At 38.8% G+C, this 18,038-nt stretch overlaps 1 protein-coding gene across 4 annotated transcripts in view; it reads left to right on the forward strand.

Annotated features, from left to right (window-relative positions):
* kif18a (kinesin family member 18A) overlaps positions 1-18,038 on the forward strand; it is a 69,731-nt gene that overhangs the window by 16,511 nt on the left and 35,182 nt on the right. For all 4 annotated transcript variants that reach the window (XM_033038625.1, XM_033038626.1, XM_033038624.1 and 1 more), the window contains 2 exons: positions 12,582-12,758; positions 16,058-16,132. In XM_033038625.1, the coding sequence (XP_032894516.1) occupies positions 12,582-12,758; positions 16,058-16,132 (252 nt within the window). The remainder of the gene's footprint in view (positions 1-12,581; positions 12,759-16,057; positions 16,133-18,038) is intronic.

An 18,038-nucleotide genomic window follows, 5' to 3' on the forward strand; every position in this document is an offset into this window, starting at 1 on the left:
ACTTGCTTTGCTTTTAATTGACCATTAAAGTCAGTACTCTGGGTCACTGAGGTAGTAGACTGTTCCAAATATTTATGGTTTTCTGAGGGAAACTCCTTCTTTGACATCTTATTATGCTCTAGAGTGGTACACTTTCCCACAAGGGCAATTGCATTCTCAGCATTTATCTTGCTGAATGTCAGTCTTATTGTAAGTTTTTTAATCACTCTTCCTCTTTTCCTGACTGCAGCCTCCACCTGTTTAAACTCTCATCATTGAACCAGCCAGTGAACTTTCTCTGAACTCTCTTCATTACAAGTTTATTCATCCTTCAGTAACATCTGGATTACTTTATAGTTTTGATCTTAATTTGCCAATATCCGGCGCAGTTGTAGTGAGATTTTTCATGAGGAGAAGGAATAGGTCACTTGTGCCTGCTCTACCATTCACTGCAGTGATGGAAGATTATTTGCTCAAATATTCTACTTGCTTTCTTACTACATGTCTTAATCCCTTTGGTATTAAACAATATATCTGCATGTTTCTTGAATACATTCAATGATTTGGTCTCCAGTGCCTTCTTTGAGGGGGAATTCTACAAGTTCACCACCCTCAGGATGAAGATATTTCTCATCTGCTCTGAATCGTATAATTTCCCCTATCCCGAAGATGTGGGTTAATAAATGGTTGAAGCCCAAGTACTCCCTCATTGGTTGTAACTTGCCAACTTTTTGATCCACTTATCCTGTTTTTTTTTCATTTTGTGTTGTTTGTCAAAGTTTCGCTCAGTGCTGACAACGTCAAGAACTAAACTACTGCTTGGTGCACCTGGCTTTTTAGGCCATCTTTTTGCATATAGTCAGGTAATCCTGACTATATGTAATCAGGTAATCAGCCATGATCATATTGAATGTCGGTGCCGGCTCGAAGGGCCGAATCAAAGTGATCTGCATCTGCTGGTTTTCTTCAGGCCACTCTAAAGGGCCTGTCCCACTTGCATGCGTTTGCCGCGACCAAACGGAAGCGGAGTTCACGCGAAGTTCGCGCTAAGTACGTGCTAAATAAGAGCTACGTTCGCGCGTGACGTCATTTGCATCATACTTGCCAATCAGCTGGGCAGGAGGCGGGCCGACTGAATTTGGGCGTCGGGCGGTGACGTCATCACGCAACGCCACGCGCTAGGTGTACGCCGTCAAGACGCTGCGTACGACCGCAAAGCGCCTGCGTGCCGACAGGCCGTTGGCGCGCGAACATTTGGGCCACTGCCAGAATTTCGGAGACCCGCGCGATCTTGGGACTAGCCCCGCACAACTCCGCGCTTCTAAGTGGGACCGGCCCCATGTGACCATACAGTGCTCGTACGCCTCAAGCGACCACGAGGTCGCGTAATTTGCGAGCCAAGGTTGCGTAAGTGGGACAGGCCCTTTAGTGATTGCATCCTCAGAACTTTAAATGTATCTCCACTTTCACTCACTATTTCACAAGCATGATCTACGTGCTGTTATGATATGACACGTCCCTCTCCTCTAGTCGTGGATTCCAACATCTTTTCAATGACCAATAATTGGCCTGTAGTTTTCCTCTTTCCTCCTTTCTTGGATGGGTGCATTGTATTTACGGTTTAACAATCCATTCCAGAATCTAGTGAATTTTGCAAATCAATTCCAACAAATCCTTAAGTTTGAGACCAAGGTTTGGGAATTATCAGCCTTTAATTGACTGTAAACCTTTTCCCTGGTGATCTTTGATTAAAATCTCTCTTTTTTCCTTTCCCCTGGATTCACCATTATAAATATATTTTAGTGTGTTTGACAAAAGGAAATGACTAACCAATTTTATTTCCAATTATTAAAGCCCAAACTTGTTCTCTAAGAGCCAACATTAACCTGTCCTACCAGCTTCCCTCTCTGTAAACTTGTAATAAGAAGATGATGGAAATAATCTTCCCATTGATTGGGGACGCTGGTGCTGATGCTGGGGAGAAAACCTGGCTCCTACTTCTCTTTTTATCCCTTTATGGAATTCCTGCCAATTGAACAGAAGGAAAGCTTTGAGTCTCCAAGCTCTAGGAACCCATAATATATACAATTATGTGTCATTTGCAAAGGTTTTAATGCAGGAAAGAAAACTTTTGTAAAAGTATGTTATTGACAAAATCTTTTTTGATTTGTTTTTAAGTTTGAAATCTATCTTCTCTTCCCTGTGTACCAGAAAATAGCTCAATGGTTGTTCCTATATAACATTAAATGAACAGTGCTTTCATTTATTTCATTAAATTGAGGTAATGATTGTTACTATATTTCTAATTCCCTTTGGGTGATTGGAACTAAATCTGTTTTCACCAAAATAGATTATTAATGAAATGGGCAATCTTGTTAAGTGCAATAGGGAACTTGTTCTGGGCATCATGCTGTTTGACCTTGTGTAATCATCAGTCTCTTGAGCCTATTGATTTTTGTCATGTTACCATGTGGACATGATTCCACAGATACCCACTTAAAGTTATTTCGATCAACTTGTAAACCAGAATGCAATTTTGAAATTAAAATTACAGAAGACAATTGACAAGTTTATTTTCTTTATGGTGTAAATTGAAAATCACTTGCACAGTTTACTGATTGTATGTTAACTGAAAATCTGTGTAAGATTGAATTTGTAAATCAAACTGTAGAGCAGTTGCACGACAATTGGTATTGGGTTATTGTTGTCACGTGTTCCAAGATATGTGAAAAACTTTGCTTGTTATCCATTCAAATCACATTATACACAAGCAGATTGTCTGAAGAAAGGTCTCGACCAGAAACGTCACCCATTCCTTCTCTCCAGAGATGCTGCCTGTCCTGCTTCCTTCAGCTTTTTGTGTCGATTATCGGTTTAAACCAGCATCTGCAGTTCCTTCCTACATGTTGGTGATATTTACACCTGTGAACTCGAAGCACTCAACCATCTACAATAAAATCGCTGAAAAATGGTAAGACACCGGGACCAGATGGTTTTAATAATGAATTTTATAAAAAATTTCAGGAGATAACAACCCCTTATTTATTTAATTTATACTCCCATGCTTTTAAAGAAAACAAACTACCTGAAACACTAACAGAATCAACTATTACGCTTATTCCAAAAAAAGATAAAGATTTAGAAGATCCGGGCTCGTACAGAGCTATATCACTTTTAAATACAGATCAGAAAATTTTAGCAAAGATTTTAGCAAGAAGATTAAGCAAATATATTAGTAAATTGATAAACCCTGATCAAACGGGGTTTATACCTAAAAGATACTCATTTAATAATCTGAGACGTCTGTTTAATATAATGTACTCGCATAAAGTAGAGGAAGAAGATATATCAATTATTTCTTTGGATGCAGAGAAAGCATTTGATCAGGTAGAGTGGCAATACTTATATAAAGTACTACAAAAATTTAATATGGGAGAGAATTTTATAAGATGGGTAAAATTATTATATGATAAACCGATGGCAAGAATTTTAACTAATAACATGTTATCTCAAAAATTTCAACTATCAAGGGGTAATAGGCAGGGATGTGCACTATCACCCCTGCTATTTACCCTTATGATAGAACCCCTGGCTGAAAGTATAAGAATTCATCCGAATATTCAGGGCTATAATACCAGAGACTCAAAGAATAAAATCTCATTATATGCAGACGATATACTTTTATATATTACAAAGTCACAAACGAGCATACCAAATTTATTAAACTTAATAGAGGAATTTGGGTCTTTTTCTGGATATAGAATAAACTGGAATAAAAGTGAAATCATGACATTAAAACCTCAAGAACCTACACACTTACTGAAGTTCCCCTTTAAAATCGCAACAGAAAAATTTAAATATTTGGGTATTCAGATTACTAGAAAATATAAAGCATTATTCAATGCTAATTTCATGCCTTTATTAAATAAACTTAATACGTTGATTAAATTTTGGAAAACACTTCCCTTATCATTATTAGGTAGAATAAATGCAATAAAAATGATCTTCCTACCACAATTACTATACCTATTTCAATCTATACCGGTATATATACCAAAATACTTTTTTTTTAAATTAGACTCTAATATTACTAATTATATTTGGGACTATAGATCACATAGAATCACAAAAAAACACTTATGTAAACCAAAAGAGGTCGGGGGACTTTCACTTCCGAATTTTATGTATTATTACTGGGCAGTGCATATTAAGAATATGATTTATTGGTTGGATAGTTCTACCCAACAGACAGAATGGATAAAAATGGAGAAGGAGGATTGCCATCCTAGTAATATAGGAACGATCCTCTTCTCCCCAAAAAAACTGAATAACACAATATATAAGAAGAACCCAATTATATATGGTACAATAAGAATTTGGAAACAAATAAAATTATCTTTAAAATTAAGAAATCTATCACTGTTAATGCCAATAGCGAATAACCCTTTATTTAAACCATCTCTTATTGATAAGACATATAACCAATGGGAAAGTCTCGGAATTAGAAGGATCGGGGATATGTATGAAATGGGAAACTTACTATCATTCCAACAATTACAATTAAAATTTAAATTGAAAAACAACCAATATTTTAAATATCTTCAGATTTGCGATTTCGTGAAAAAAATATATACAAGGATATCAAAAAGTAACTCCTGACTTATTGGAAGAGGCAATGAATATTGAAGCTGACTCACAAAAATTAATATCATATTTATATAATAGTATTCTAAATATAGACCTACCATCGACAGAGGTACTTAGAGAAGAGTGGGAACGGGAACTAATGATAAAAATTACGAAGGTTAAATGGGAAAAATACCTGATATATATTCACAAATGTTCAATTAATGTAAGACATAATTTAATTCAATTTAAAATTGTACATAGATTATATTACTCAAAAACAAGATTGAACAAATTTTATCCAAATATATCCGCCACTTGTGATAAATGTCTAGCCCAAAAGGCAACTATAACACACTCCTTAGTCTCCTGCATAAAACTTTATAGATTTTGGAATGATATTTTTGAAATATTTACAAAATTATTCAAGACAAGAATGGAACCTAATACTGAAATGATTATATTTGGCGTAATGGAAGATGGGAATAAATTGAACACATCTCAAAATCTATTCCTTAACTATGGTTTAATAATAGCAAAAAAATTAATTCTTAAATTTTGGAAGGGTACATCAATACCAACGCTTAAAATGTGGATTGCAAGTATGTTGGACACCGCTCATCTTGAGGAAATGCGATTCCTCCTAATGGATAAATCAGACCAATTCATAACGAGTTGGTCTCCATTCGTCGTTTTTTTGGAATCATATGGTGCAACACAATTGTAAAAAATAACTGTTTCAGGACTGGACGAGGGTTGGTCAAGACTATAAATAATGATCTCCTCTTTTTTTCTTTTCTTCTCTCTATTCTCTCTCTCAACTTTCTTCATTTACTCGTTTTCTTTTTTCACACACTATATATTTCACATCTTTCTATCCTTTACTATCTAACTTCTTTTTCTTTTTCTAATCTTTTTTCAGTGTAACAAAAAAAAAAAAAAAGAAGTTGTACATAAAATGTATTAAGAAAATATATATTAGGCACTTTGGTGCCATATGACTGTACTTACTTCTAATAAAATAAAATATTAAAAAAAAAAAAAAACATCTACTTCAGCACCATTGATGCTGACTGGGTGCGTTCAACAGCCCGTTTCGTGGAGTCAATAACTAGCTCTTATCGTTTTGGCATTTTTGGGAGAGATTGTTCTCTTGGCGCCATGTTACTAAGCTCTCTACAATGCTTACACTATAGCACTGCACGTATCAATGTTAATTGACAAGAAGTTTACTTTTCATTTATTTAATTTTGTTGAATCCAGGATCCAATTCAAGATTAGACTTTTGAGTAATTTGAACATTTTGGAACATAACTACTGTCCAAAAAACCATAACTTCACATTTAGCATTTCTTACAAACCATTCAATAATCACCTGAATGATTACTAAAGTATCTCCTGTCGTTCACATGGTTCTTTAGAGATAAATGGGTAAAATCCTTAATTGGAAAATACACACCTTAACATTCATATTTTGTAAAGTTGAGATCATTACAATATTCACATCCCAATGACTGATGCAGCAACATCCAGTATTTTCTCTTTTTATGTTCTTCAAACAAATCACTATGTGGGAACTGAGGTATATGCTTTGCAGCTAGTTGGTCAGCAATGATATGTTACATTCTTGTCCTCGTGTACATTACTCCATGCAATATTTTTGGCAGGTTCAATTACATTTAGTATATATAGTTAAGTTGAATTACTGGAGTAAGGCAATTAGCATAATGACACAGAAAATGTAGAGCTACCTAAACATCTCTTACTTCCACTGTTCATTTTCCAGAAATGAATAATGTGACAATTCATTGTTAGCTTCTTTCAGCATAATAGCAACTTAATTTAGCTACAATACATAGAGGGTATAGGTGTTTGCACTATAGTTATCTGTTTTCTGCCCTCTGAACTCCTAGTGTGAGTATGTCTATTCTTGGATGGAGAGTCTAAACAAGTACATAATTGAAAACAAAGATGTCCTGGTGTAACTCGGCAAGTCGGGCAGCATTTCTGAAGGGCAAGGGTGGGTGATGTTTTGGGTCTCGATCTTTCAGACTAAAGCATTTGCATTCTTTTTGCCTCTCCACATATAATCAAGTCCTATAGTTGCAGTAGGATATTTTCACTATAGAAGATAGTGCTGGAATAACTCAGGCAGTCAAGCAGAATCTCTGGAGAACACGGGTAGATGACGTTTCAGGTCATGTCCTGCCCCAAAACGTCATTTACCCCTGTTCAACAGAGACGTTGCCTGACCCACTGAGTTACTCCATCACTTTGCCTTTTTTTGTAAACCAGCATCTGCAGTTGCTTGTGTCCCCAGGATATTTTCACTCTTGTACTCTCATCATTTTGTAATTAAGGCAAGCGTGCAGCTTGCTGGACCAGCACTCCAAATGAGTTGGAGAGCAGGTACAATGATATCAATGCTGAGTCCTGGTGAGTGCAGCCGACACAAGGTATCTCTGCAACTCTTGTATTTCTGCGTTCAAGTGCAGTGCAGCCTCATTATCTATTTAAATATCAATAACGGTGGCTTGTATGATTTTGTTAACGAAGAATCTGGGCCTTTGTTATTGGTACAGGTTCCTATAAATGGCATTTGCAAGTAATATTCAATGACCAAGTCAATTTGGGAAAATGTAGGCAGCCGGGATCACGTGTATCCATGGAGCAGTTTTGGGAACTAAGGAGCAAAGTAAAAAAAGGAATCAGAAGGGCAAAAAGGGGCCAGGCGATAGCTCTGGCAGATAGCATTAAGGACAACCCCAAGAGATTTTATAAATTCCCATTTATGCATTTGAAGTTTAATACAGCTTTTTTAAATCATTGTTCTTGTGTTGAGGTGATCATTAATCATTCACACGATGATTTAACTCTATTTTAATATGCACATCCAAATTTGAAAAAACTCCAGAACAATCTGAAGCTTTATGTGGGCTGGAGGGTTCATCCTATTAAAATGACCCCAATCTGCTCGTTGACTTGATCATTGTGTATAACTAGTGTGTTTGCACAGTGGAAATGTTGATCAATTAATTTTGTAAAATTGGGCTGGTATCCTTTTATCCTTGTATAGTTTCTCCTTTTGACTATTGCATGGATAATTTTATTGTGTGGCGCAGCTAGTTTCCTAAATAAATGCTTTTCTTCACTTTGAAACTATTGAGTAACATATCAAAGTTTCAAAGCTTAAAATGTAAAGAAATACAGCACTTGATCTTTACCTGTTTGTAGTTTGACAAAGCAGACATGGGGAAAGGGACAAAAATACAAAGATCATGCTATTCAAATAAGTTGCTTTTGAGTCCATGCGTTGCATGAAACCAGGAGTAATTAGATTTTGTAATGGAGAGTGGCTTAGTTTGTGTGTGCATGTGATTTCCCAGAGTTATCAATGAGCAGAAATAATGGGCAATGGTATAAGGATACAAGTCTTTTGTCAAGGGATATGGGGAGAAAGCAGGAATGGGGTACCGATTGTGGATGCTCAGCCATGGTCACATTGAATGGCGGTGCTGGCTCGAAGGGCCGAATGACCTACTCCTGCACCTATTGATCATTGTCTATTGTCTATTCTCCTTGCCTACTTCCCCACCTCCCTTCTGCCCATCACCAAATGTTATCCTGAAAGGTAAAAATCAAAGTACTGTGGATGGGCATGTGCCTTTACTGTATGGGAATAAGCACTGTTACAATAGTTTATTATTGTCATGTGTACCGAGGTACAGTGAAAATATTTTTGTTGCATGCTATCCAATCATCATAAAGACTATGCTTTATAGACTATTAAAAGACTAAAGAACTGAAGGCTATGGGGAAACTGGTACAGAAGAGGACAAGAGACTATTTGTATTCTAATTGGAATTCCTGCATGCCATTGACATCACACAATTCACATTGTCACTTCTACAATTTAATGCATCAAAATTATTAATCAAGTGTAATACAAAAAAACATATCTCCAGTCTCTATCTACTTTGTGCCAGATATGATTTTTAGTTTTTTGGAGCATTTCCAGTTAATAGTAAAATTGATTCCCTTGTATATGTTCTCTTGGTCTTTCAGTCCTGAGTGAAGAACATTCCTGTGGTGTAGTCCAGGAAGTGTTAGAGGTTGCATGGCCTTGGTGAGGGAATATCACTACAGTTGAGAAATCCCTTGGCTCTGAAGTCGTTCAGACTACTTGTAGAATCAATTTTATTTCCCAATGTATTTTTATAATTGGATGTATGTGATATTGTATAAGAAAATTTGTCAAAGTGCACACTGCAAACCACATTTTACACAGATTAATTATGGTGAAAGAAGCAACATGTTGACATTCTATATGAGCTATTGGCTTTCTTCGATTTTTCTGTATTTGCATTTGAAAGGGTATCAGTTGTATATAAACAAGAGAAAATTAAATTGTATGATACATAACCAGGAGGAACGTTGAAATAAACTATGAAACGTGTCCATGACATTTTATTGAAATGGACTGAATTGGAGTGTGTGCAGGGTTAGGATTTGCTGTTATTGGTTTTCTCCAAGTATTGAAAATATTTGCAAGGTTATGAAAATCATTACAAGTGTAACTATATGTGCTCTGAATTGGTGAGATGTTCACGGAATGGGTAATCGGTGTAGAATGAATTGTTACTACAAACCCATTGAGGCTGCAACAGTACGGAGTTATATCATGCCCTCCAGTCCTTGCAGTGTGAACTTGGCAAGTTCTCTGTTATTGTGAGCCCAAAGATGTATATTAGCAGGTTGATTAGCTACTGTGTGTATCCCTGGTGTAGGTGGATGGGAGGAGGATAAGGATGGGCATGTAAGGAAAAATAGGTTACAAGGAAATAAGCAGGGGAATGAAGCTGACACGATGACTCAGAGTGCTCGCATGACTTTGGCCAAGCAGCAGCCTCCTAGCTCAAGAAATTATGCTTCAAGAATGCCTCAATAGTTGGATATTAAAACTATTAAATTATAGCTTTATGGGCCTGTCCCAGTTAGGCGACAACCTGCGACAGCCTACGACAGCACACACGACAACCTACGACAGCAAAAATTGTCGCCACTGTAGCCAAAAATGTTTCAACATGGTGAAAATTTTGCAGCAGTCGCCTGTCGTCGCCCAGAAAATCCCCTCAGTGGGACAGGCCCATTATTTTTACTCTCACCTGCTTAATTTGTATTAGAAGCACAAACTCCTTCTGCTCCATACTTGGAAAAATAAATGTAAATTGTTCAAGAGTTTGCGTAGAAGTTTTCATGAAACCATATAATTACGGGTTACTTGCACCAGAATTGATAATCTTTAATTTATTATCAAATTTAATGATGCAAAATACAGCAGTTCCACACCATTCAGTATGTTTACGCTGTATGAAGTGGTAATAGGCTGTAATTTGTGGTCTTGGTATAGCAGTACTACAAGTGCTTGTGAAAATGACTGACAGCTATTTCTGATGTCATGCACAATTAAACATGGAAACTCAGAAGTGCTTGTTCTCTATTATCTGCTCCACTGAATGTGCTGTTGCAGTCTGTACCAAATTAGTCTATGCAGACTCAGTAAAATGAATGTAAACTTCAACTATTTTTGTTTTTCTTACGGTTCACTTTGAAATATTTTGCCAAATGGAGTGTAACCATATTTTTTTTTTTCAGATTGAAGCTGTAATTGAACAGACTTTCTGGGCATATAATATGTTGACTAATTTTCTGAACACAAAACTTTCCTATCTGCAAATGTTAAAATAATAATATAATTAGTCTTTCCATCTTGGTTCTGTCTGCCAAAATCCATATCAGTTTTACATAGAAACATAGAAATTAGGTGCAGGAGTAGGCCATTCGGCCCTTCGAGCCTGCACCGCCATTCAATATGATCATGGCTGATCATCCAACTCAGTATCCTGTACCTGCCTTCTCTCCATACCCCCTGATCCCTTTAGCCACAAGGGCCACATCTAACTCAGCCAGCCAGATGGCATCACTTGCTCCACACCACAAGCCTACATCAAAGATTTCTATAACTGATAAAGTAGCTGCATACCGCAGAGCCCATCAAATCTCTGTAGGAAGTTTCTTTTCCCTCATCAGCAGTAGGAATGTTCCGTCATCCGTGATCAAATCATCTAAACTGTTCATTTTTCAAGTTTCAGATTGTTTTGAGATTCTATTTATCTTTATATTCTACTAGCCCATAAGCATAAAATCATAACAATTGCTGAGATTACGAACGCTGAAATGCATGAATACTTAGTTTGGGGCCATATATACTGTATCTATTTAATCCCAGGCAATTAGACCTATTCCTCGGCATTGCATGAAATGTGATGCAAAATGTAACTGAAAAGAACCTTCATGATTTATGAGCAGTTAATTAAAAGTACCCTAAATTAATCTAAATTGAGTGGAACTCTGGTGTTGGCGCAGTTAAAATTAGAAAGTGAAATGAAGGTGCTTAAGACATTGCAATGATTTAAATATTCTGATGTACTAACCAGAATATCTCATGATTCACAAGACTATTTTAACAGAGAACTTATTTTGCAATTCCAGAGCAGGATGACAAAATTAGGAATCGAGATTATTTCACAGAAATCATTTGGGGAAGTATTAATTAAAGTCATCCAATGGTTGTGAACAATAAGATTCAGACTTGGTTGAAAAGGCTTAGTGGTATCAAATCAATAAAACATTAAGGATCGAGCATTTTGAATTGAGATTTAGTGGCGGATATGATGAGATTAAACACAATAATAGTATTTCTTAGACAGCAATGCTTAGTTTGAGTGAGTGAGTTGTTTAATGGAGAAATTAGGAAGTTGCTGTCCAAATTAGTCCAGAGGAAATGTTTAAATGGTATTTTGTACAAATACTCAACCGTGTAATATACTGAATGGTGTGAAATTGGTGTACCTTGACTCGCTAAATTTGACAATAAATTCGAGATCAGTTCTGTTGCAAATAACCTGTGATGATATGATGTAATGAATACTGCCTTACAAACTCTTTAACAATGAAAATTTGCTTTTCAAGTATGGAGTCTTGTATTTAAAATTTATGCGGCACTTTTTGAGAATTTTGCTTTCCGTACTTGATTTGACATTGAATTTTACAACATGTATTTTCTGTCTTGTATTCTGTGTATGTAAGCTGTTCTTCAATTTGATTAGTTTGGGAAAATAATGGCTAGCATGTGGGCTCGTGCCCTTTGCACTGAGGTCCTAGATTTGTAGAACTTGTAGGGAAATTACTTTCTAAATACAGATGTTTTGGAAATTAAATCATTTAATTCTGTTCTTTTCTACATCAGTCAAACACAGGTCAATAATGTTTCCTGTGCAATGCTTGTTGATGGCATTCAAGCAGTCTGTGAGCAAAGTATATGTATGATTCTCTTCCATTTGCCCATCCCCTCTCAAATTCCCTTGCTCTGCATGTCCCGTCTGGTTAACTGACAGCCCTGGACTGACGGGACACCGGCCCGGAGCATTGGCAGCCCAGGCTGACAGCCAGCGTGGAGAAGAAGGGCTAACTCCACTGCTCCAGGCCAGTGTTCAATCAGTCCAGGGCTGTCGGTTAAGACAGGCAGAGTCGAGCTGGAGTTAGCGCTTCTTCTCCGCGCTGGCTGTATGCCTGGGCCGTCACTGCTCCGGGCCGGTGTCCCGTCAGTCCAGGGTCACCCCGGACATCTCCGGCCGCCCCCAGACAGGGATGAGACACTCGGGAGGGGACGGGGATGGTCCAGTAGTAATTCTACAGAGCTTGTAGCGCCGGAGACTCAGATTCGATCCTGACTACGGATGAAATGCAGGTCGGTATACATGCAGCAGCACAGCTACCGAGCATGTTTATCGTGAATGACCTATGACCTAGGCATGTGCAGTCGGAATACCGAACTCTCTTATACTTTTGCATGAAATTTGATATTTCTCTCAATGGCTCCACTCAGTATTACAATGTGCCTTTTGTTTCTGCAGAAAAAGATTCAGCATATTCCTTACAGGAACAGTAAACTAACCAGACTTTTGAAGGATTCGCTGGGAGGAAATTGTCAAACAATAATGATAGCAGCCATCAGCCCATCTTCTGTATCATTTGAAGATACTTATAACACACTAAAATACGCTAATCGAGCTAAAGATATCAAATCTTCGGTAAGTTTTGTGTGTATGTATTTATTAAACCATCTCCCTTTCTCAGTGCAATTTGAAATCGAGTTTGGAAATGAAAACACTCAACATGTCCGGCTGCATCTGGGGTACGAGAAACAGAGTTAACAGGTCAAAGACCATCACAACTGGCAAAGTAAGAAAAGTTAGTACTAACTTGCATAGACAGTGAAGGAGGAGAAATGGGAGAAAGGGATAGGTAAGAGTTGGGTTACCAGGGTTATTGAAGCAATCCTGATGTGTACTGATGCTGGTTTAACCAATGATATACACAAAAAGCTGGAGGAACTCAGGACAGGCAGCATCTCCGGAGAGAAAGAATGGGCGGCCTTTTCGGCTCAAGACCCTTCTTCAGACGAAATGTCACCCATTCCTTCTCTCCAGAGATGCTGCCTGTACTGAGTTATTCCAGCTTTTTGTGTGCAGAGCTATTTTGTTAATAGATTAATCAGGGCAGTTAGAGGGAGGCAGGAAGCGAAGGTGGACTGGTAAATGAGTGAATCCTGAAAAGAAAAGGAGAATGCAAGAACTGCCCAGCAAATCAAGCAGTGAGCGTGGAAAGAGAAAAACAGTGAAGATGGATCAAGCAGTCTGTGAGCAAAGTATCTGTATGATTCTCTTCCATTTGCCCATCCTCTCTGACCGATTCTGATACAAACAGAAAAGGAGAAGCTGCCTGGAATTGCTGGATTTGATGAGAGCCCCTCAGTCATACAAAGTACAGATATAAAATGAGGAGATATCGCATTTTTTTTTTTTTTTTTGATGGGGGGGTGGGGGAAAGAAAGAAGGAAAGGGGAGGAGGAGGAGGAGCCCGAGGGCGGACGGATGGGAGGGTGGGAGGAGACAGCTAGAGGGTTAAGGAAGGGGAGGAGACAGCAAGGGCTAGCCAAATTGGGAGAATTCTATGTTAATGCCATAAGGACGCAAGGTCCCCAGACGGAATATGCTGCAGCAGACGGAAGCTGCTGCACCCGCTGAGTTTCCCCAGCAATTTTGTGTACCCCCTATAAAATGAGGAGAGCTGGCTCTCCTTGGGACTTCCTCAGTTTCTTTTGTCACCAATGCTACGAGAGGCTGAGAGTTTGCAGCACTTTCTATTTTTGTCTTGGACTTTTGGCATGTGTTTGTAGATTTCCAACTATGTGGGTTAGAGTGTGTGATAAGACACTAAATGCTGGAGTCAATGAGGGGGTCAGGCAACATTCCTGGAGAGCATGGATAGGTGATGTTTTAGACAATAGACAATGGGTGCAGGAGTAGGCCATTTGGCACTTCAAGCATGCACCGTGATCATAGCTGATCATCCACAATCAGTACCCATTCCTGCCTTCTCCCCATATCCCCTGACTCTGCTATCTTTAAGAGCTCTATCTAGCTCTCTCATGAAAGCATCCAAAGATTAAGCCTCCACTGCCTTCTGAGGCAGAGAATTCCACAGATTCACAATCCTCTGTGTGAAAAGGTTTTTCCTCATCTCCGTTCTAAATGGCTTACCCCTTATTCTTAAACTGTGGCCCCTGGTTCTGGACTCCTCCAACATCGGGAACATGTTTCCTGCCTCTAGCGCGTCCAAACCCTTAAAGATCGTATATGTTTCAATAAGATTCCCTCTCATCCTTCTAAATTCCAGAGAATACAAGCCCAGCCACTCCATTCTTTCAACATATGACAGTCCCGCCATCCTGGGAATTAACCTCGTGAACCTACGCTGCATTTTGGGTCGGGACACTTCTTCAGACTGATTGCAGCAGTCTGGAGAAGGGTCCTGACACGAAATGTCACTTATCCATGTTCTCCTGGCATGCTTACCGAATAGGGAAAGGTCTGGTTAGAGTGAATGTGGAGAGGATGTTTCCACTAGTATAGTCCCCGAGGTCATGGATTCAGAATTAAAGGATGTTCCTTTAGGAAGATAAGAAATGCCTACAGTCAGAGGGAGGTGAATCTGTGGAATTAATTGCCACAGAAGACTGGAGGCCACGTCAATGGATATTTTTAAGGCGGATACAGATTCTTGATTAGTATGGGTGTCGGGGGTTACGAGGGAGAGATACATCAGCCCTGGGTAAATGGCGGAGTAGACTTGTTGGACCAAATGACCTAATTCGACTCCTATCACTTATGAATGCTACCTGACGTACTGAATTACACCAATATTTTATCTTCCCTTGGTAAACCAGCATCCTTATTGCTAGCATGTGTGAAATACTAGAATCAATGCACAGAAATTACTAGGATCTAATTTAAAGGAGGTGGTCTTTTTTTAAATTCAATACTTTTTGATTTTGTTCGAATAAAATAAAACGGGAAAACACCTTAAAACATTTTGATCAGAAAATGTTGTGGGGTGGCGCAGCAGTTGAGTTGCTGCATTACAGCGCCAGAGACCCGGGTTTGATCCTGGCTACAAATGCTGTCTGCACAGAGTTTGTATGTTCTCCCCATGACCGCGTAGGTTTTCTCAGAGAACCGGTATCCTCCCCCACTCCAAAGACGAGGTGTGCAGGTTAATTGCCTTGGTATAAATGTAAAAGTTGCCCCTAGTGTAGGACGGTGTTAATGTGCAGGGATCGCTGGTCAGTGTGGACTCAGTGGGCCGAAGGGCCTGTTTCCGAGCTGTATCTCGAAATTAAACTACTAATTGTACAGGTTGGTGAGCAAGGAAATATTAAATGAAACTGCTGTCATGGCACCGCTGACAGGTGGCTTGAATGATGATGTGAAATGTTTACAGTGACACTTTGCATTATAAATGTGGATCAGGAATTTATTGCAGAGGAAAAAATTAACCATGAAGCGTGACGAAACCATGACAATAAGGTTTTCTGTTTAGACGGTGTTTGCAGCAATTAGATTTGCAACATACAATAAACAGTATCTATCAGCAATTTTGAATTGAATTTTATTATAACACTCAGACGTTTTAGTGTATCTGACTGTTTAAATTGGGTCTTTATGCATTGTTTTGTTTTATCAGTGATTTACAAATTAAATGCAATCTCATTAAATTTAATGCATTGCAGTCTTTGAAGTGATTTAGTTGGTGCCATTAGAAACAGTGCTTTACTTTGAATGTTGCTCTAAATCAGTTCCAAACAACCCAGCCAATTAGAGATATGAACTCACTTTAACATACAGTCTAGCTGCGTTCCAATGTGCAGAATGTTGTCAGATTATAGAGCTCGGCAGACAAATGCACGATGAAATATTCACTTGATGTCATTTGGTTTATATTATTAAGGTCTGTTCTAATTTGTACTTTTTTGCCCATTTTTAAATAGATAAAGAGCAATGTTTTGAATTTGAATTACCACGTGGGTAAATACGCACAGATTTGTGAAGAGCAAAGACAAGAGGCAAGTAGTTCCCACCTAACACGCAGGTCGCTTCTCCATTGTCAACATAAAAGATAGTAAATATATTACATTTTATCTCCACAATCCTCTCAATTTATCTTTTTGACCCTACTTTCAGATCTGTTAACTCTCTGATCGTTTTCTTTTGTCTGTGAGGTCCCAAGCGCATTAGAAATCTTTTATAAGAGAGGAAAAAGTTTATGAAAAGCATACTCAAAAATATAGTTCAGTGTGTAAAGATATAAAGATGGGTAACAAAAGAAAGATTTAGCAACGGTAGAATAGAGATTAAAGCAGTATGAAGAATAAAAGTCATTCCATAGGTCGGTAAAGAAATGGGAGGGAATTTTTTAATGTCAATATGGGTCTTGCAGTGATGGAGAAATAAACATAAAATAGTGTGGGCAGTTGGAGTTTGTACAGGTTGGAGTCCAGAAAAACTGTCTTTAAAGAAGTCTGTTTAAGAAGGAACTGCAGATGCTGGAAAATCGAAGGTAGACAAAAATGCTGGAGAAACTCAGCGGGTGAAGCAGCATCTATGGAGCGAAGGAAATGAGCATCGTTTTGTGTCAAAACCCTTCAGAAATAGGCAACGTTTCGGGTCGAAACCCAGTCTGAAGAAGGATTTCGACCCGAAACGTTACCTATATCCATCGCTCCACAGATGCTGCCTCACCCGCTGAGTTTCTCCAGCATTTTTGTCTACCTTTAAAGTCTGCCCAGACACTCAGTCAGATTACCTAAGGCCTTTGAAAATATCCCACGTGGTCATCTAGCCTGGAAGATTATGGAATCCAGGTTCAAACTCAGCTTGGGGTAAGGAGCGGGAGAGTGGTTGTGGAGGGTGGTTATTCAGATTGGAAACCTGTGACCAGTGGAGTGCCATATGGGTCAGTGCTTGGTCCACTGGTGTTTGTTATCCAAATAGTTCTTGTGGATAACAATGTAGTTAACATTGTCAGCAAGTTAGCAGCGTTGATGTAGTTTTTCAACGATACTAAATATTTGGATGGCAGTGTTAACATTGTTTGAGATTGAGGATTACACCAAAATGGGTGGTGCAGTGGACAGTGAAGAGGCTTATCCAAGATTACAACAGGATCTTGGTGAACTGGAGAAGTGGGCCAAACTCGGACAAGTGCCAGGTGTTGCATTTTGGCGAGTAAAACCAGAGCAGACGTTGCACAGTAAATGCTGAAGGCTGGAGAAGATTGTAGAATAGATAGACCTGGCCATACAGAGTTCCCTGTGAGTGGCGACAAGGGTGGACACGGTGATGAGGAAGGCATTTGGCTTATTTGCCTTCATCGGTCAGGGCAGTGGGTTCAGGAGTCGGGATGTCATGTTGCAACTGTACATGTCATTAGTGGGTCCATGTGTGCACTTCTGGTGGCCCGAACGTTAAGAATGATGCCATTAAGGTGGAAAGGGTGCAGAAAATAAGGATGTTGCAAGACTGGAGGTCTTGAGGATTTAAGGAGACGCTGTGACTTTTTTCCTTGGAGATTAGGAGGTTGAGGGAAGGTCTTACACGTATATAAAATGATGAAGGGCAGAGAAATGGGATATGGTTAGTCTCTTTCCCACGGTAAAGGGAATCTAAATAATTCCCCTCACGTTAAACCTATGCCCTCTCATTTTAAAGGTGACCCTGAGGGTCAACTTTTTCACACATTGGGTGGTGTGTTTATGGAATCAGCAGGCAGAGGAGGATGTGAATGCAGGTACGGTTACAATGTCTGAAACATTTTTGGACCGGTACATGGTTAGAAAAGATTATGGACCAAACACTGGCATATGGGACTGGCTCAGATAGACACTTGGTCAGCACAGGCTGGTTGGGCTGTAGAGCTTGTTGCCACACTTGATAACTCTGACTCTGTAATGCTGCTCAGTTTTCAACATG

Source organism: Amblyraja radiata, chromosome 20 (genome assembly GCF_010909765.2).
Source record: "Amblyraja radiata isolate CabotCenter1 chromosome 20, sAmbRad1.1.pri, whole genome shotgun sequence".
NCBI lineage: Eukaryota > Metazoa > Chordata > Chondrichthyes > Rajiformes > Rajidae > Amblyraja > Amblyraja radiata.